General features: G+C 47.4%; 1 protein-coding gene across 1 annotated transcript in view; it reads left to right on the forward strand.

Annotated features, from left to right (window-relative positions):
- The window catches only part of LOC127689291 (beta-galactosidase-1-like protein 2), a 45,101-nt gene that overhangs the window by 22,800 nt on the left and 1,868 nt on the right, over nucleotides 1-20,433 (forward strand). The window contains exons 6-17 of the mRNA XM_052188787.1: nucleotides 1,700-1,792; nucleotides 4,415-4,496; nucleotides 11,242-11,312; nucleotides 14,464-14,548; nucleotides 15,834-15,971; nucleotides 16,548-16,628; nucleotides 17,141-17,247; nucleotides 17,799-17,939; nucleotides 18,198-18,269; nucleotides 18,509-18,587; nucleotides 19,585-19,672; nucleotides 19,975-20,086. Of these exons, the coding sequence (XP_052044747.1) occupies nucleotides 1,700-1,792; nucleotides 4,415-4,496; nucleotides 11,242-11,312; nucleotides 14,464-14,548; nucleotides 15,834-15,971; nucleotides 16,548-16,628; nucleotides 17,141-17,247; nucleotides 17,799-17,939; nucleotides 18,198-18,269; nucleotides 18,509-18,587; nucleotides 19,585-19,672; nucleotides 19,975-20,086 (1,149 nt within the window). The remainder of the gene's footprint in view (nucleotides 1-1,699; nucleotides 1,793-4,414; nucleotides 4,497-11,241; nucleotides 11,313-14,463; nucleotides 14,549-15,833; nucleotides 15,972-16,547; nucleotides 16,629-17,140; nucleotides 17,248-17,798; nucleotides 17,940-18,197; nucleotides 18,270-18,508; nucleotides 18,588-19,584; nucleotides 19,673-19,974; nucleotides 20,087-20,433) is intronic.

The raw sequence follows: 20,433 nt of genomic DNA on the forward strand, positions 1-20,433 counted from the left end.
CCTTCTACCCTGTCACACTCCAGGTCCCTTGCCACCTTGATCCTTTTCATTCAATTTCATCCCTCACTGATTTTAACCAGGGTTGTCTGTGTGACCCTGTGAGTCTGCTAGGTTCCACAGAAAACAAGGACTCCCTAGAATCTGTTGGTTGCTTATTGATAGGAAGGGAGGGGCAGGGCCCTGAGCATATATATATATATATATATATATATATATATATATATATATGAAATATGAATTTGATTTTGTGTTGCTGAGTTCGTTAAGTGTTGCTCTGTGTCCGTGTATTTAGTGCTGACGACTGTGACTGGATGACGTTTCCTCTCCTAACAGCTATTCATTTCCCATAGCTCTTCATCTAGGGGTCTGGTATTTTTCTCCCTTTCCCCCTTCCTCTTCCTCCATGTCAAAAAATAACTATATTGGTCTGACAAATGGTATCACCTAAGTTCATTAGGCCCCGTTCACATTTTTCATTCATTTTTATTTTCTTTCCCTTAAGGTAGATAACTTAAAATGCTTGTTTCAAGTTAATTTATTGTCCCTTTTGTCTAGTAAATCTGTTGTGTGCATATATATGTACATGTGTATGTGATATATGTATGCATATATGTATTTATATGAGCATGTGTGTGTGTGTGTGTGTGTGTGTGTGTGTAGCCTCCTAATATCCTCTCCTAATATTCGCTCGTCTTTCTCCTTTCCATCAAATCAAGCCCCACCCTTCTCCCCTTTTTGGTTTGTGGTTCTGATCATCCAACAACCTCGGACCTGGCACCTGTTAGAAAACTTAAATATTTTATACTGGATTATCTTCCCAACCTCCATGTTTCTTTATTTGTGTGTGTATGTGTGTTTGCCCCATGACTTTTGGTTGAACAATGGCATTTTTTAAAAAAAATCATCTTTCCCCATTTCTGCAGATGATCAGGGAAGGCCTTCACCAGTTGATGGGGTTTTGAAATTGGGAGACCAGGCAGGGATGCAGATATGTAATCCCTCCTATTTTCTGGACACATATTCTATCCATACCATACGTCTTCTACCCTCATTTCCTTTACAAGTCATCATGTCCCCAGAAGTCTTGCTGCAGTTTCTTCTAGGATGCTTGTCATATTCTTTGGCCCATAATTCTGTTGCTCCAGTCAATCACAAGTCTGTCATCTTCTTTGGTGTTGACATGCCACTGCGTCTGCCACTGTCTTCTTCAGCTTCTAGCCTGGGTCCCCAGTCATCTGAGATGGAAGCCACTCTACCAGGCGGTCCACAGACAGACCAGAACATTGTAAATGAGTTTCATTTTGTACTTCCATTCTGGGGGCTAGAAGTGGAATTTGAGATGCTTTCTCTTAACCACACTGTGCTGCACACAGGAGGGCCCAGGGCCAAGGCTGAGTACCAACATGACACATTTCCCACTATCGCTTGCAGTGGCTTCCTGATCGGTGATCATGACACTTGTTTGCTTTGGTCTTAGACTGGTTTCTAACACTGCTCTAATTAGTCTGTGGTTGTTTGATGTTTCCACGGGAAGATATGGCCTGATATTCCGTGTTTGGATGTCTGATGATGTTACATACAAAGCCCATTGGGATTCTTGTTCTCAGTATTATGTGCTACCAATAATTTGTAATGGGCATAAATTTAGATACTATGGTCTCCACTACCCATTTAGCTTCTGTTTATCTCTTTCCCCCAGTATAAGCATGGGGGACCCATCATTGCCGTGCAAGTGGAGAATGAATATGGTTCCTATAACAAAGACCGTGCATACATGCCTTACATCAAGAAGGTAAGAGTCACTACATTCATGTCCTCGCATTTCTTCCTCTGAACTATATTATAGACTGTGACATGTGGCCCTAGTACTTTTCTCAAATTAATACACCATGTCTTCCAACACCACTTATTAATTAGTGAAATGTTCTCCAAGACTCATCTCAGCAGAACTAACACTCACTTACCCTTTATTGATTGAGTTTGCGGGATAGCTACAGTGCACGTCCTGTGTCACAGGGACTAAGAAGAAAGGAATTACCGTAATTAAATGGAGGTGATCAGATCTTTGTGACGCATCTGCCTCATCCCAGCATAAAGCCAGACTTGTGGTTGCACATAGATTTTATTGAGGAAATGGAAAAACAAAACAAATAACAAAAAACAAACAAACCCTCTGACTGTCTACACGTGGTACTCGTTCTAAGGATTTCTGGGGTGGTGCTCAGACATCAGATCGTGGAGTGAGTGAGCTGCCAATTCACCTGGCATGGCAGACAGAGAAGGATGGTGCGGGGACAGCACACAGAGGCCTGATATTCCTGTCTGTTTCTGTTTTTGTGTTTTCACTTGGTCGGTGAGGCTTTGAACAAAATCCCCAGCTTTCCTAAGCCCCCCTTTTCTCTTGCACAAAGCAGGCCACAAGGAGTGCCTGCATCTTTTGCATCATGTGAAATCGGGTGGCCCGGCACTGTTGTCGGTAAATGACGATGATGGACTCATTGGCATTTGTTTCAGTGTGCCCTGGCAGGCTGGCCATGGTGTGACTGAGGAAGTAGGAAATGGATTCCGTCCGGATGTGGGTGGCTAAAGGCCTATGACGTTGGCTCAGGCGCTTTGGACAGCGTGTCTACTGCTTTCAACCCCAGATTAACCTTCCATCTAGAAATCACTTGTTTTTACAGACTGCAGACTGAAGCTCAGGTGCTCCAATGTCTAGCGTCAGACTCCCTTCCCCCTTCTTACTTGAGGAGATCTCTAAGCAGGGTGCCAGCTCTCTAGGAAGGGTGGAACTCCTCGAGCTGGAAGAGGGCAAAGTCAGCCCTTGTCCATATCCTGGACAGAGCATGTGTCTAACTTCCCTGTTTTGAGTCACCTAGAAAAAGCCAGGCCTGGACGCCAGAGCTTCCCTTGCTGCGGGCCTCTGTCAGAGTCCCTGAGGTACGGGTGCCTCTCCAGCAGTTGTTTATCAATGATGCAGCTGCAGAGGGAGCTCTGAGGAGCTTCAGGAGCCGAGAGTAGCTCCTTAGGGGACCTTGTCCACACAGCCTTGCTTCCCTGGTGCCCAGAGCTCAGCCGAGGAGGCTCTTGGGAGGATCCTTTCCTCAACTGCTGTGCAGCTTCTCCTGGGCATGTCAGCAAGATGTGCATCCTGAGGACATTGAATAACCTTGGGCATGACCTCCCTCTCTCCAAGCCTGCTGAGCCCTACTCTCACCAAGTGCAAAATGGACACGAAATTGCCCTTTCCTAAGGCTTCTGTGGGAAGGTATGAGCTACGTGCTTGGCAGATGGCTAGGACTTAGGAAATAGTAATTGGCCTTTAAAGGGCAAAATAAAAAACATGTCTGCAAAATTTAAGGGTATAGAAAATTTAGTGTTCTGTGTCAGTGAGTAACTAGTCGGTTAGTTGAAGGCGCTTGGGTCAGGGCTTTTAATAGAGATCTCACCAATATTCCTCATGGATTAAATGCTCCAACTCCTGCTATCCCTGAGTCTTGAAGTCCCTTCTGTTCTGTCCTCACAGCACATGGGATCTGGCATTTACTATTATGTGTTACCCTTCAGTTTCCAGAAGAATTCAGTTGAAATAAATAGTCTCGTTATTGTAAAACCACCTTTGTAGAATTGCTTTGAGTCCCAAGTCCCAGAGTGGAGCCTGTGCGGGTGGATGTGTTTTGAGTTTAGCATCTCCTCTCCCATGACCTCTGACCCCTGTAACTGATCAGACTTCATTCAGCCTCTGACGCTTTGCTTGTGCTGTTCAGATGTTGGCTATGGAGAGTGCAGGAGACAGTCTAAGGGCGTGCTTGGCATCATGGCTAATGTTCTCTTGTCAGCAGCCATTCTGACGGCAGCAATCCTACTGCGCCTCCGGCAGTGGGCTTTACGTATTTCCGTCAAGGAGCGCTTCCAGCTCTTCTGGGCATGGGCAGTACTCCGTGGGCATGGCACAGCGGTGCGGCTGGGTCATCCTTGCTCTTGTCATTGACCAAGCCCACACTGGCTCAGAGTGGGGAAGAGACCGGCTGCTTGTTCGTGTGTGGATGAAGGGTCAAGTATAGTGTCCCCCGGCAAGCTGAGCTTCTCAGTGAGTTCTTCAGTCAGTTGCGATGTAAGAGCATGTCATCTACCCTCCGTGAGCCAGCCTCTGAATAGGCTTGTGTGTCCTCAAACTCAGCCTTACAGAAGCAACCGAGGCCTGCCGCATCTCAGCAGGCATGTCCTCTGCCACACTCGGAAAGCAAGCAGTTATCGGAACTTGGTTGACTATCGTGGGCCTAGATAACGTGTGGAGAAGCACTTTGGCTAGATCTTCCTCTCTTGCTCTGTAGACCACCTCAGCCTCAGCAGTGACCCTGCAACAGCTCCGAGCAATGCGAACAGAGTTTTAACTTGTCTTTTATCCCCCAAACAGGCGTTGGAAGACCGTGGCATCGTTGAGATGCTGCTGACCTCAGACAACAAAGATGGCCTGGAAAAGGGAGTTGTCGATGGAGGTACGTGGGGAAGGCTGCCTGGGAGACTTTTGTGCACGACTCCTTGGGCATGGTCTGAGATATAAACAGGTTTCTTTGGTGCCTGTGTTGTATAGTGAGTGCTTAGCCCTCTGGGTTGTAGGGATAATAGGGTGCACAGCACCCCGGTGGCCCTTTTCCTTTTAGCTCATGCCTTACCAAAGATAGGCATGTGCACCCCCCAGTACCAGGGCAGCAGTATCTGGTCGGTGTTCTTGCTAAGCTCTTAACACTGCAGGTGGCTGTGCCCATCAGCTGGTTTCTGTTTATTGGAAAATCGCAGCTCCGTTTCCCTTCAAGTACACCAAACCTTGCTGTTTTTATGAGTCCTGTCCAGCCGGCCACAGCAGCCCCTGGGCACATCCTTTTGCTTTTACATTTTTTTAAAATTTTAATTTAATATTTTTAAACTTATTAACTTTATATCCCACTCACTGCTTCCCTTCTGGTCGCCCCTCCCACAATCCTTCCCCCTCCTCCCTCTCTTTCCCCCTCCCCCCTCCCCCCATGTTCCCCCCAGCACCCCTTTCCCCCCACCTTGGCACTTAAAGTCTCTCCCAGGCTAGGCGCTTCCTGCTTTTCCTTTTCTCTTTAAACTATATCCGGAACTCGGATGTGGTTCGCAGCCTCACCGTTACCGTCCTTCCCACCTGCAAGGTCTCGGTGTTCCCAGCTCTCTTCACTGACCCGTCCGGCAGCATTTTCTCAATGCAGCAATCTCTGCCCACGTTTGAGAATGTCAGCCTGGAGTTGGGCCTGGGGCACACCCCTGCCATCCCAGCACTAGGGAAGGGAGGCAGGAGGGCTGTGAGTTTGAGGCCAGCTGAGCTGATGGAACAGCCTAGATCATCTTGATCCACCGCCTGGCTTCCACGTGCCCCACAGAGACAGGAGAGATGCCGTCACTCCGAGAATGGCCGCACAGGCTGCTCACACAGCGCAACCCCTGCATGCCCCTTCGCTCGTCCCTCCCGCAGCCTCCTCCCTGCACTGCCTGCTCCTATAGCCCTACACGTGACCCCGAGTACACCTTGGCGGCTTGCCTCAGTCTCCATACACACGTGACCGACTGAGTTCACCTCCAGGTTTCCGCTCTGTCCGACCCTCCTGCCTCCCGTTCCGCAAGTACACGGAACACCCTCGGATTCCGGGACTCTGCACACCGTTAGGGAGTCTGCGCTGGGTCCCTCTCTGGTGGTCCTTGCAGTGAGGCTAGCACCCTGTTAGAACATGCACCCCCTCGCAAGGCTCGGCCCACGCTCCTGTCTCCATTTTCCCTTTTAACCTTTGGAATAGCCTGCTTCATTTCCTGCTCAACCTCACAGCAGCAGTGAGCTCCACGGGCCCTGGGCTGACTCAGATGCCCTGTGCTTGGACATGTGCTCATCTGTAGTTGGTGCACAGGGAGACCGAGCCCTCCTGTAAGTCCCGCTGTGAGTCTTGCTGGGGGCTGTGCTACTCTGACAGCACCTCCTTGTGTCTGTTTTGTTCGTTTTGGGTTTCCCTCTCTAGACTGACCTGTTCGGAGATGGGGCTTTTATCTTGCTATCCCTTTCACAGTACCTGGCTTGGTTACTTCTGGGAATGACTGATGGGTACATGGAGAGGAGAAAGCTTCTTTCTGTAGCAAGCCCAGTGAATGAAGACTTGGTTCTCCTTGGAAGGGACGATTAGTAGTGATTCCTGTTATTTCCACAAGGTGGCAGCATCTACTCATATTTGTTACCAAGGCCCAGATGAAGGGACTAAGACAGTCTATAAAGCTCTGTCCATTTGCATCAGTCCTCTCTTGCAGGTTCTAGTCCTTGGGCCACTGAGGCCACTGCTGCCTAAATTTTTTTTTTAAATTTGAAAAAAGTTAAGATATTCACTCACATGTCCTATCATACAATAATAATAATAGTAATAATAATGATAATGATAATAATAATAATAATAATACATATCAAGAAATCCACCTTCCTCCTCATCCAATGCCCCAGAAACAGCCATCTCGAACTGTAACCTTTTCCTCCGCTCCCACCTTCCCGTTTCTATACAACTTGCACATGCACCTCGGCCTTCTATGGTTTTAGGACTCTGGAGCTGCCCTGTGAGGCTGAAGTGGACGGTTGGGCTTCCCCTGGTCCCCAGCACCTCCCTTTCTTGCTTGTACAGTTCAGTGCTGATGTGCGCTTTGGCTGCAGGGCTCCTGGGTGGGCTGTGCTGCTCTGCAGCATGAGATCAGGTAGCCAGTCTCACCTTGAGGGGACTCATGGTCACATCGGATTTTCTTGTCATCCCAGAACCCTCCACTTCCCACCCCCAAATCCTGCTGGTCCCTGCCTTTCTGCTTTGCTCTGGCTGTTCTCAAACTCATGATCTTTTGGCATGATGGGACTGTGAGCACGTATCTATCATACATGAGCCCATGGCATGATGGGACTGTGAGCATGTATCTATCATACATGAGCCCATGGCATGATGGGACTGTGAGCAAGTATCTATCATACATGAGCCAATGGCATGATGGGACTGTGAGCATGTATCTATCATACATGAGCCCATGGCATGATGGGACTGTGAGCATGTATCTATCATACGTGAGCCCATGGCATGATGGGACTGTGAGCAAGTATCTATCATATGTGAGCCCATGGCATGATGGGACTGTGAGCAAGTATCTATCATACATGAGCCCATGGCATGATGGGACTGTGAGCATGTATCTATCATACATGAGCCCATGGCATGATGGGGCTGTGAGCATGTATCTATCATACATGAGGCCATGGCATGATGGGACTGTGAGCATGTATCTATCATACATGAGCCCATGGCATGATGGGACTGTGAGCAAGTATCTATCATACGTGAGCCCATGGCATGATGGGACTGTGAGCAAGTATCTATCATACATGAGGCCATGGCATGATGGGACTGTGAGCATGTATCTATCATATGTGAGCCCATGGCATGATGGGACTGTGAACAAGTATCTATCATACATGAGCCCATGGCATGATGGGACTGTGAGCATGTATCTATCATACATGAGGCCATGGCATGATGGGACTGTGAGCATGTATCTATCATACATGAGCCCATGGCATGATGGGACTGTGAGCAAGTATCTATCATACATGAGCCCATGGCATGATGGGACTGTGAGCAAGTATCTATCATACATGAGCCAATGGCATGATGGGACTATGAGCATGTATCTATCATACATGAGCCCATGGCATGATGGGACTGTGAGCATGTATCTATCATACGTGAGCCCATGGCATGATGGGACTGTGAGCAAGTATCTATCATACGTGAGCCCATGGCATGATGGGACTGTGAGCAAGTATCTATCATACATGAGCCCATGGCATGATGGGACTGTGAGCATGTATCTATCATACATGAGCCCATGGCATGATGGGGCTGTGAGCATGTATCTATCATACATGAGGCCATGGCATGATGGGACTGTGAGCATGTATCTATCATACATGAGCCCATGGCATGATGGGACTGTGAGCAAGTATCTATCATACATGAGGCCATGGCATGATGGGACTGTGAGCATGTATCTATCATATGTGAGCCCATGGCATGATGGGACTGTGAGCAAGTATCTATCATACATGAGCCCATGGCATGATGGGACTGTGAGCATGTATCTATCATACACGAGGCCATGGCATGATGGGACTGTGAGCATGTATCTATCATACATGAGCCCATGGCATGATGGGACTGTGAGCATGTATCTATCATATATGAGGCCATGGCATGATGGGACTGTGAGCATGTATCTATCATACATGAGCCCATGGCATGATGGGACTGTGAGCATGTATCTATCATACATGAGCCCATGGCATGATGGGACTGTGAGCAAGTATCTATCATACATGAGCCCATGGCATGATGGGTCTGTGAGCATGTATCATACATGAGCCCATGGCATGATGGGACTGTGAGCATGTATCTATCATACATGAGCCCATGGCATGATGGATCTGTGAGCATGTATCATACATGAGCCCATGGCATGATGGGACTGTGAGCATGTATCTATCATACATGAGCCCATGGCATGATGGGTCTGTGAGCATGTATCATACATGAGCCCATCTTCACTTCTGTCCGCAGCCTTATCTCTCCCCTATTCTCTTTGCAAATCTCGTAACAGAGGCCTCCCAAGCTCCCACCCAATACCTCCTTTGTTTTTAAACACTCCATCTGTTTCTTCTATCAGTTCTGCTTGCCCTGACTTCCTGTTACTGCTCTTTCCCGTGTGTGAAGGGAGATGGAGCTCTGAGGATTGGTAGAGGAGGTGAACAGGAGCCCTTCCCTGTGGGGATAATGGAGCCTTGAGGATTGTTAACATAAGGAAACTCAGGTCCGTGGCTAGAAATGCCGTTTATACTGCCTCTGGCTTCATGAACAGATATTGGAGGAACAGATGTGAGGACTGTGCAGGACCTCCCCCCTCTCCGCCCACCCTCTGCTCAGGGATTCCCTCCAGATTTCCCTCCAGCTCTCACCCATGCTCCTAGACGATTGTTTCCTAAGAGCATGTGAACCCCACTGAAGGATTGGGCTCTGGAGCAAAGGCAGCCTGACAACAGGGCTGGGAGGATGCCTGTGGTGGGAGGGAGCTCCGTTCAGAGTGGAGGAAAGACTTACTTGGGATCTGGTAGAAAGAACCAAATCTACTCTCTAGCCCCTGCTGGCCCTCGATGGATTACCCTTCCCAGGGTTCCCTCAGGACGTTGTCTTTGCACACACCCCTCTGCGTCTCACTTCTTTTTTTTTTTTTAATTTTTTTTATTCGATATATTTTTTATTTACATTTCAAATGATTTCCCCTTTTCTAGCCCCCCCACTCCCCGAAAGTCCCGTAAGCCCCCTTCTCTCCCCCTGTCCTCCCACCCACCCCTTCCCACTTCCCCGTTCTGGTTTTGCTGAATACTGCTTCACTGAGTCTTTCCAGAACAAGGGGCCACTCTTCCTTTCTTCTTGTACCTCATTTGATGTGTAGATTATGTTTTGGGTATTCCAGTTTTCTAGGTTAATATCCACTTATTAGTGAGTGCATACCATGATTCACCTTTTGAGTCTGGGTTATCTCACTTAGTATGATGTTCTCTAGCTCCATCCATTTGCCTAAGAATTTCATGAATTCATTGTTTCTAATGGCTGAATAGTACTCCATTGTGTAGATATACCACATTTTTTGCATCCACTCTTCTGTTGAGGGATACCTGGGTTCTTTCCAGCATCTGGCAATTATAAATAGGGCTGCTATGAACATAGTAGAGCATGTATCCTTATTACATGGTGGGGAATCCTCTGGGTATATGCCCAGGAGTGGTATAGCAGGATCTTCTGGAAGTGAGGTGCTCAGTTTTTGGAGGAACCGCCAGACTGCTTTCCAGAGTGGTTGTACCAATTTGCAACCCCACCAGCAGTGGAGGAGTGTTCCTCTTTCTCCACACCCTCTCCAACACCTGCTGTCTCCTGAATTTTTAATCTTAGCCATTCTGACTGGTGTAAGGTGAAATCTCAGGGTTGTTTTGATTTGCATTTCTCTAATGACTAATGAAGTTGAGCATTTTTTAAGATGCTTCTCCGCCATCCGAAGTTCTTCAGGTGAGAATTCTTTGTTTAACTCTGTACCCCATTTTTTAATAGGGTTGTTTGGTTTTCTGGAGTCTAACTTCTTGAGTTCTTTATATGTATTGGATATTAGCCCTCTATCTGATGTAGGATTGGTGAAGATCTTTTCCCAATTTGTTGGTTGCCGATTTGTCCTCTTGATGGTGTCCTTTGCCTTACAGAAACTTTGTAATTTTATGAGGTCCCATTTGTCAATGAGTCTCACTTCTTATTCTTGAAGGTGACGAGGTGTCAGGATGACATGACAGCTGCCTGTGTTCAGATTGCTCCGTGCATCAATCAGGGTCTTCCCCTGTGGGCTGCTGTTGGGTGTGAAGGAGCCCAAGTTCCCAGCCCTACTCTGCGGCTCACAGATTGAGGACCGTGAGGGAGGCTTCTCTTCCTTCAGAACTTAGCTTTGGTTTCTTCACTGGCGAGCATGGTCTGATATCCTGGTGATAACTGGGATTGGCCATCTTGCCTTAGTTACTCTTAAGTTCATTCATCTGACACTGGCTACTCAAATGGACAGTCAGCAGGCAAGGGGCCTTGGAATCAAGCTCTGTAGCAGGGTCATGGCCGCCAACCATCAGTAGCATTTCTCTTGAGCATGTGTTTTGCTTATGGAAAAGAGTCTGAAATACTGGTTAAATTTTAAAAATAAAAACATTATGGAACAATAGTGAGTCCTTACCAAGAAATGTGACGCAAGCCTTCATCGCGACCTTCGTGGCCCTTGGTGTACAAAGGTTTTGCCTTTGCATTTGGGGTACAGTGTAGAGTTCAGGCTCTGGTTCCCATGCCAGTAGTCTGGATAAGACTTTCCCCTGGCTGCAGACATTACAGTCAGTAGAAGGTCAGATGCTACCTTTCTGGCTTCACTCTGGATCGAACGGTGGCGTTTCTAAGAATAACAATGTAGGCAAGTCTTTTGGCATCACCGGAGCTGATCTGTAATAAGAGGCGGGAAGCAACATCTACACTAGCTTTTTTTTTCTTTTATGCTGGTGGATTGAAGGTGTGGGTAATTCAGAACGTCTTTGTGACCCCAAGACTATAATCTATTTCTCTTTCTCCACTGCCTTCCCAGTGCTGGCCACCATCAACTTACAGTCACAGCAGGAGCTGACAGCACTAAACAGTGTTCTCTTGTCTATACAGGTAGGTCTGGCGCAAGGGATGCTGTGGGTCTTCTAGCTTGAGGGCAGGGATTCTACATGCTTGCATTGTGCCAGGAGATCCGTGATGGGGGAGAGGACTCTTAGCTCTCCCCGTCTCTCCGTTCAGCCATAGTGCTTCATGGATGAGAGGGCAGCAGCTGAGAAACCCTGCTCTACAGTTTTGCTGTGTAGACTGACACCATCCAAGTGTATTGTGCTCTTTTGGGAAGGGCACCTTTTGAAACTTTTGGCTTTTATGGACTCTACAAGACCCAGAATTTCTTTGAGATATTGAGAGAGAAAAAACTCTCCATCTTGTACTGTAGAAGGCATCTGGCCTAAACCTTTAAGGCTTCATTGGCACTGGACATGTTTCTGTTATCCATAGACAGGAGGCCTGGCTGATTGCAGGTCAGTAAATGAGAGAGGTTTCTGAGTGTATTTCACCTTCCTCAGAGGGATGGTTACACACAGTCCTATTCCAGTTGATATCTCTAGTTTGTGTGTCTCTCTAGACAGACAGATGTGATTGAGGCCGACCTATATCTCATGTGCACAATGATGGCTCATCTCAGCTTTCTGACAGGTGTGATGGCCTCCAGGCTGCCCCCACCAATTGCATATCTGCCGTGGTCCTCAGTCTAGAGAGAAACTGATAGAGTCTATTGACAATGGGTAGATGCCTGTGGGGATATGGGCCCAGTGGTGTGGGATTACTGGGGGTTCACTGAGTACACTGCTTGTTCCAGCTATTGGCCTTTCAAAGTGGGGGTGATATCCTCATGTATACTCGAAGTCATCAGGACAGGTGATGGCTTCAAGGATACTTCCCCTCTAAGAAGAGTACGTGTGTATGGTGTGGCTACTCCTGCAGTATAGACCGTGATCAGAACAGGCAGGAAGGCTCCTAGGAGGAGGACAGGGCTGATCTCTGGTAGAGTCCCCGGAGGGGAGGGATCATGCATATGTGTGTGTGTCTGTGTGTGTGTGTGTTTGTGTGTGTATGTGTGTTTGTGTGTACATGTGTGTGTCTGTGTGTGTGTGTGTGTGTGTGTGTGTTTGGGTGTATGTATGTGTATGTATCTGTGTGTGTGTCTGTGTGTGTGTTTCTGTGTGTGTATGTGTCTGTGTCAGTGTGTGTATATATGTGTGTGTGTCTGTGTTTGGGTGTATGTATGTGTATGTGTCTGTGTGTGTGTCTGTGTGTGTGTGTCTGTGTGTGTCTGTGTGTGTGTGTGCAGGTGGAACCCTCTCTTCTCATCTTCTTTCTTTCAGTGTTGTCCTAGGTCTATTCTCTGTATGCAGAGGTGTCTGGTCTGCCTTTCCTCATGACTGATCATTGGACCTCTGTTCTGTGGTGTCTGTAATGTACTTGGGGTGAGAGGCTCACGATGCACGGTCTCAAAGTGTCTAGGCGGCGGTGCTGCAGTTGCACGCTGTCCAGGCACGCACAGGTGCTGGGAGCTGCTCCGTGCCCACTGGGTCACTCTCTTGTGAGCCGTGGAGGGAACACTGCTCGGCTCCTCGGGTTCTGTTTTGCCTTGTGTAGGTCTAATGAGAACCGTGCCTTGCATAAGGTGGTATTTGAAAAGCACCCCACGGTACTGGTGATGGAAAGAGTATCTGCTGCTGATCTCCAGACAGCTTGCCATGCCCGTGTTATTGGGCTGGCTGTCATCGGCAGAACGGTGCTGCTGAAGTGCTTTCTTGTCTGGTCTGTGACATCTGCCCTTACTTACAGAACTGGTTCTGTCTGAAGCGCTTCACTGAACGGACACTATAGATCCCAGCACTGGTTAACTTTGGGGTAGCCATTAGTCCCCAAATATATGCTCAGTGAGGAAGATCATGCTAGAGAGTGTTGAGTAATTCCTGTAGACCAGAAATTTATGTGCAAACTTTCATCCAGTTCTCCTAGTGCGCATGGGTGCTAGCTACTGTTACTGCTATCCTTGGTCAAGGAGATAGACAGAAAATGGATAAAGTACCCAGAAGATGGTCAGTTTGGGCTTGGTTGTGCCACATTCTTCAGGAAGACAACGTGGTTCATGCTGGATATTCACCGTCTGCTCCCCGTACCACAGAAGCTCTTCAGGAAATAAGCTCACTGTTGGCTCTGGAGGTTTTGAGACTTAGACTCTGCTTCTCCCTTTTGGGTGACTAGATGTATGTATAGTATGGCATATTTGGGGAGTAAATTAAAAAAAAAGCTACCAGCTCACCAAAGGAAAAAAAAATCTCGAGGCTGTGTTGAGATGCCTCAGGAATACTTGGGTACGTTTTATGCCATGAACCACTAAGTATGCCCTATCTCTCTGGAACATGTTCTGTTACATTTTATGAACTTTCAAATGTCAGGAAAGCCCTGAGAGAGGATACTTAATCAGCTGTCTCTGAGTAAATAAGGACTGCTTCCTGGCTCAGAGCCTAAAATCTTAGCAGATGAGTCTTTTACACACACCCAGGTGTTTACCACTTTTGCAAACATGGTGGAGCTGAGCACAGTCCCAGAATGGTCCCCGTGTGCTTGGAGAAAGCAGATGTCACCTCAGTAGTCTGGAGTGATAATTAAGACTTGTTCAGTGTCCTAGGCGAGGCGTGAATCCAAGCTGTAGGGCTTGCCTCAGGAGGACCTAGCTGCTCTGCTGGGATCCAGTCTCTGTTTTAGTTTTGTAAACCGTCGTTTAAGTCAAACTCAAAGAAACCCACTCTGAAGCCTACTGGCTTCGCATTCAGAGAAGCAGTAACGTTGGTCTGTCTGCATCCGTGGTGAGGCTCTCAGATGTGCTCATCCAGAATAGGATACTCTTCCCTGCTTGGCAAAGGTTGTCTTGAACCAGAATGCAACCCAATCAATGTAGGACAGGGCATCCAAGTCAGGTGATAAGCGCTAATGAAAACTTAGTTTGAGCAGATACTTATGTTTTCTTGCTAGTATCTCTCATATGCACCATCAAAAGCACATAAAACATCAACCCTGGTAGCCTCTTCCCTGTTATACCAGCAGGTGGTGAGGCCACACGTGATCGGTGAATGATCCACGCTGTGCACCTACAAGCCTCTCAGGCAAGGGGTAGACGGCCATGGAGGACAAAGATACGGGGTTCCTTTTGATCAGCCTGCCTGCCTAATTCTCATTTTGTGGTACCTAGGGGATTCAACCCAAGATGGTGATGGAGTACTGGACAGGGTGGTTTGACTCATGGGGTGGCTCCCACAATATCTTGGATTCCTCTGGTAAGTGTTTTACATTGCCTGTACCTAATATGTATGTTGACATTCTGTAAGAATGTGTTTTGCATTCCCTGCCTTTGTGTATGGTGTTGCAGAATGCTGAGTTCCCAGGGTCATTTGTATTCAGATTCAGCTCTTGGTATTTCAGAGACTTGACACTTGAAATAACAATAGGGCTTTCCTCATTGCTTTTTTGTGTTTTTGTAAGTAGAAAAGTAACACATGTATATTGTAGATATCTAGGAAATGTAGGAAAGTTGAAAGAAGAAATAGAGATTCCCGAGTCCAGAACAAGCGTTTGGATACACTTAACAGTACAGACAGCAATTAGTATATCTCCATATATGCACATACAGATAGATCTAGAAAGAGACTGATCAGATCTTCACACATATACATCACACACAGGAACACACACACACACACAGGAACACACACACACACACACAGGAACACACACACACAGGAACACACACACACACACACACACACACACACACGCACACGCACACGCACACACACACACACACACTCTTACACACTCACACACACCATTCCATACTATTGAACATAGGTGTGCTTGGTGTGATCAGACATCCCTGTCTTAAAGAATTTGAAGAGCTCCCTCGTATTGAGGACTAAACAACCATTTAGTGACCAGTTCCTTACTGATTGCTTAGTTTTGGCTTTGGTTAGTTAATTGAATGCCATTTAAGCAAGCATCCTTGAAGTTTTGCTGGGATATATTTTCTTATGATAAAAAATAAATGGCTGCATCAATACAGCTTTAATATATGTATTTACCGCTGTCCTTCAGAGAGACTGTAGCAGCGTACTGGTAATTATGAAATGAGGATACTCATTTCCTGCAGATTCATCAGTACCAAGTATTAAAATAATTTTTTAAAAATTTGCCAGTTCACTAGATCAGTATTAAGTTTACATTTATTAGATATATCACTCAAATATATATTAATTGACCTTTTATTTTGTGGTCTGATACTCTCTTTGCATTTTGTTGGTTTGTTTTTGAGTTAGGGGAGGAATTAGGGACACAGGCAGCACTGTTATGTAATGGGGTCCCAGCTTTGTTGCATTTCCTTGGGACAGAAGAGTCACTCGGGAGCATTCTACCTGGTAGGGTGGGAACAGCCTACAGATTGTCCAGAGAAAGCTGAATGGCCCAGTGATGAGTTACATGGCAGGGACTGGGAACAAGGGACCTAGTTGGGGACTTCCTTAGGCTTTGACTCTGTCAACATCCCTTCTCCCCGCTCTCTCCTTGAAGAGGTCCTGCAAACAGTGTCTGCCATCATCAAAGACGGCTCCTCCATCAACCTGTACATGTTCCACGGAGGCACAAATTTTGGCTTCATCAACGGAGCCATGCATTTTAACGACTACAAGGCTGACGTTACCAGCTATGGCAAGTATCCTCAGTGGTTCTCCACGGTCCTCTCCAGTGGCTGTAGGGCTGGCACTTCGGATGGAGAATCCTTTAGAGACAACGTCTCGGTCCTTTCTTGTCTTTAGCCACATAATATCCAGGGAAGATAGCGACTTTGTCTGACTGTCACCCCTAAGTTTCCAGAGTGGTAGGTGTCTGTGAGCAGCTTGCTCTGATGAGAGAGCTGTTTGGAGGAGCAAGGGAGGGGAGGTAGGTCTAGAGTGAGAAGGACAGGGACAGACTCCCTTCTCTCGGACCCTTGGGAAGGTGTCATCTTGACCCTCTGCCTGAGCGTTCTCAGGAAGAAGAAGAGATGTTCCATTATATATACTTGTAGTCAAAAATAGAGTATCATGCTGTGCTCATGGGTACTTTGGTAGTACTTAGTACCTTAGCTTGACTGAGTGGCTCATACTAAAGGTGTTTCTCTTCAAAATTGCTGGTCTGAGAACTCTGTTTCTACCCTTCAAGTTCTGCCTCCTTCTATGTTTTTCTTTATCCCTTTGTACTGGTCTGGGGGCAAGAGAGCCTGATTGGGCCATGGGTATCTTGCAGACTATGATGCTATACTGACAGAGGCTGGAGACTACACTGCCAAATACACCAAGCTTCGAGAACTCTTTGGAACCTTCTCAGGTACAAACAACGAACAGATACAAACTTCCACTTGGGCCCATGCTTTTGCTATGAGCCCTTGGAGTTTCTGCAGTTTTCCCATCCTACCTCAACTCTAGCTAATCCATATTCAAAAATGTCGTAGACTACTATGAAATGTATCTCAGCAGTAGAACTCTTGCCTAGCATGGATAAGGCCCTGTGTTCCACATGCCCCACTGCCAAAAAATAATTAAGCAAACAAGCAAATAAGTAAATAATAAAACCAATATTCTAGACAAGGTTTGAGAGACTATTGTCCTCATTCTGTGCCTTAGTATTCGACTCATGCTAAGCCTATTTATGCCATATAGAAGATACAAATAAACCCTGCCCTTGTCCAGGCCCCATGTTCTGGAGTAATTTAAGCTCTGAGTAGGGCCTGCAGTTGATCTTGATGCCAGAATGAAGGGAGCGCAGGGGACCATGGGTATGAGACTGGAGTAGGTAACAGCGATCTAGTCTTTAAAGGAGAATCATGGCTCCTGTTGCAGGTGTTCCTCCACCTCCCCCACCTGAGCTTACTGCTAAGATGGTCTATGAGCCAATGAGTCCGTCTTTCTACCTATCACTGTGGGATGCTCTCCCGTTCCTGGATAAGGTAAGTGCTGCAGGCTGGGTATCAGGGATAGCTACTAAGCAGACAGGACCAGGAACTTTCCCAATGGAGTTCCTGGGTGAGCAGAGCCATTCAGTGGCATTGAAGTCTCTACCAAACCAGAAATGAGTGAAGAGAAGACATGGGTGCTGGAGGGGGAATTGGGAAGGAACAGAAGAGCTTGAACTTGGTGTCTCCCCTCTAGCCTCAGGGGTCATGGATAGGGTGAGGAGCAGAGGAAGGGATAATCCTTCCCCTGTGGAGAGGAAAGAGGAAACCTGCTACAGTTCATTCAGTTGTGATGCTGGCGTCAGGATTCAGTGACATGACGGTGGATTCAGGATTCTGGCAGATTGTCGGACTCTAGTGAAATCTCCCTTTTCCCGTTGTCCTTATCTATGCCTCCGAGGAGTCATTAGTTTAAGTTAGTAAGGAGGGATAGAGAAGAAGTTAGAGCCTCCTTCAGTCCTGTCCCTGATATGCTCACTGCTCACGGGAAAGCTTAGGATTAGGAGCTGCTTGACTCCTGTGCCTTCTTGTGTCTTCTAATGTAGCCAGTCACATCTGAGATACCCATCAACATGGAGAACCTGCCAGTGAACAATGGTAACGGGCAGGCCTTTGGGTATGTTCTGTACGAGACCGCCATCTTTTCATCTGGTGTCCTCAGTGGCCTCGTGCGTGACAGAGGACAGGTAGGAGCATCTCCTCAGAACTTGTGGGACTTGGTGGTTCCCCGGGCATGGCAGCACACAGGTTGTTTTCTGCCCCGAGGATCATCCGTTGGCCGTGTGTAGCTTGCAGTGTCTTTCCCTCGTAACCATGGTGTTCACGTTCATCCATGCCTCCCAGGAGGCAGTCCCATAAGCACTCCCAGTGATGTCTGTTCTCTTATTTAGCAGAGGCTCTTCTCCCTCCTGTTGATCAAAGTTTTCATCTGCTCACTTTGGCAGGTCTTCTTGAATAGAGTATCTGTAGGCTTCCTGGACTATAAAACAACAAAGATCACGATCCCTTTGACCCAGGTTTGTTATCCCAGGGATATGGGCGATGGCTGGGAAACTTGGTAGGAGTCAAAGGAGGAAGATCAGGAAGCCAGGAGACTCCTTAGTTAGAAACTGGAAAGAGAAGGGAACACATAGCTTTGTGACCAGTTGGAGGCTGTCACCCGCATTCTCAGAGCATACGGAAGGACTGGGAACACAGATTCCCAGGTACAACTGACTTATCAAGCAGTGATAACTGGCCACTGTGTTCCTGGCAGGGTTACACCATACTGAGGATCTTGGTGGAGAATCGTGGGCGAGTCAACTATGGAAATAACATTGACAGTCAGCGCAAAGGTGGGTCCTGGTACAGACCAGGGGAAAAGCCATCGCCACTCTGCAGACTTGTCTATCTGTTTGCCATCGAGTACATTAGCAAGCCACTGGGGCACACTCAGGGAGGTGGTTTATGGGGACCTATGGTAGGGAGGTGGATCTTGGGGACCCCCTGCAAGAGAGGCAATTCATGGAGGCTTATTGAAGGGAGATCGTGCCTGGTTTATCTACACATGAGTCCTGGCTAATGGGTCAGGAAGGTTTGGCCACTTTTCCTTCAGTGCCTTAGAACTGTATGGCACTTGTGCCCCTGGAGGAACTTCTGTAAGCCCTGAGCTGCCCTCTTCTTTCTTTCTGCTGAAGTTTACTTTGGTGGGAGTGGGCCTCTCTGCTTTCAGCGTTGTATGGAACAAGGAATGGGGATATCTTGGAGTCCAAGGAAGAGCATAGGACCCCTACCTTCTTGGGTCTTGACACTGAATTTCTGTTCTTCATCTCCCTGAGGAAAACTGAGGGAGTGCTGCTGGACCCAGGAAGAAGCCAGACATGCAACGAGCAAACTGCATGATGTGGCTACCTGCTCACCATCCAGATGTCTTTAAACCTATCTTTAATCTTAGGTTAAATGGCGAGATCCTTGCTGAGTGACCAGGTCTTTTAGTCTGAGACCCTGATAATACCATAACGTTAGGCTCTCTTAATCAAATACAACTTTCCCTGGAAAGAGGCCAGGAGCCAGATGTGACACACTGACATCTCAGCTCTGTCACTGACCTTTGGATGCACTCTTCTTCATGACAAACTTTATGGCTTGACAAACAGTGGTCTTATCTGTTGCTACACTTTTGACATTTCCAGGGAGGCTTTAGGCCAAGTGCGAGGTAACTTAGGCTGCACATGCTTTAGGGAAGATCCTTGCTTCACCTTTCCTGGCACATCCACATGTGCCCTGGCTGCAGGTGTGTCACCTGTCTCCCAATTTGGGGTTTGCTCATCTTTCTTTGCCCACTTTTCCTAGGTTTAATTGGAAATCTCTACCTGAACAATAAACCCCTGAAAAACTTCAAAATCTACAGCCTGGACATGACAAAGCAGTTTCTTCAGAGGTGGGTCCCTGTGAGTCTGGTATATGAGGTCATATGTAGCAAGAGTCAGGAATACCCTGGCCTCCCAGAGGCCACAGTGACCTACCTAAGGTGGGGGCCAGGACCAGCACCAGAACTCATGTTTACAAACTGGGAAATGCCAATCCTGCTATCTTGCTGCCTTCCTATGACCAGGTTGGGAGTGGGTGGTCTTGGAGCCTTGCTGGGGGAAGGGATGTGCCTTGGGAGTTAGATGCATGTCTGGAAGCAGATGTGAGATGGGCGAGTAGGATACTCTTTTTCTGCTTACATCCTGTCCTTAGGTTGGACACAGACAAGTGGAGCGTCGTACCCAAAGAACTTACCTTTCCTGCTTTCTTCCTGGGTGCCTTGTCAGTTGGCATTTACCCTTCTGACACATTTCTGAAGCTGGAGGTTTGTAGGACTCCTTTCCTCTCCTGTTCTCTCATTTTCTTAGGGCTCTGAGCCAAGCTGACTTGATTAGAGTTTTCTGGAACACCTGGGCCAGAAACTTCCATGTCTTCCTATATCGCCCCATATGATAGGGATCCTATGACTTCTCTGGGCTCACAGCTGAAGCACCCTGTGGTACTTCTCAGTGTGGGGGCTCCTGTGGACAGTCTGAGGTTGATTACCCTGCTGAGGAGGCACAGCAGTGGGGTGGGTTGACCTTCATGGATGTCTAATGTTGGCTTACTTTGGTCTCTCAGGAACAAGGTCTGTTTCTCACTTTGGGGCTCCTGTGGTAAAGCAAGATCTTC

The sequence above is a fragment of the Apodemus sylvaticus genome, chromosome 7 (genome assembly GCF_947179515.1).
Source record: "Apodemus sylvaticus chromosome 7, mApoSyl1.1, whole genome shotgun sequence".
In the NCBI taxonomy this organism is placed as follows: Eukaryota; Metazoa; Chordata; class Mammalia; order Rodentia; family Muridae; genus Apodemus; species Apodemus sylvaticus.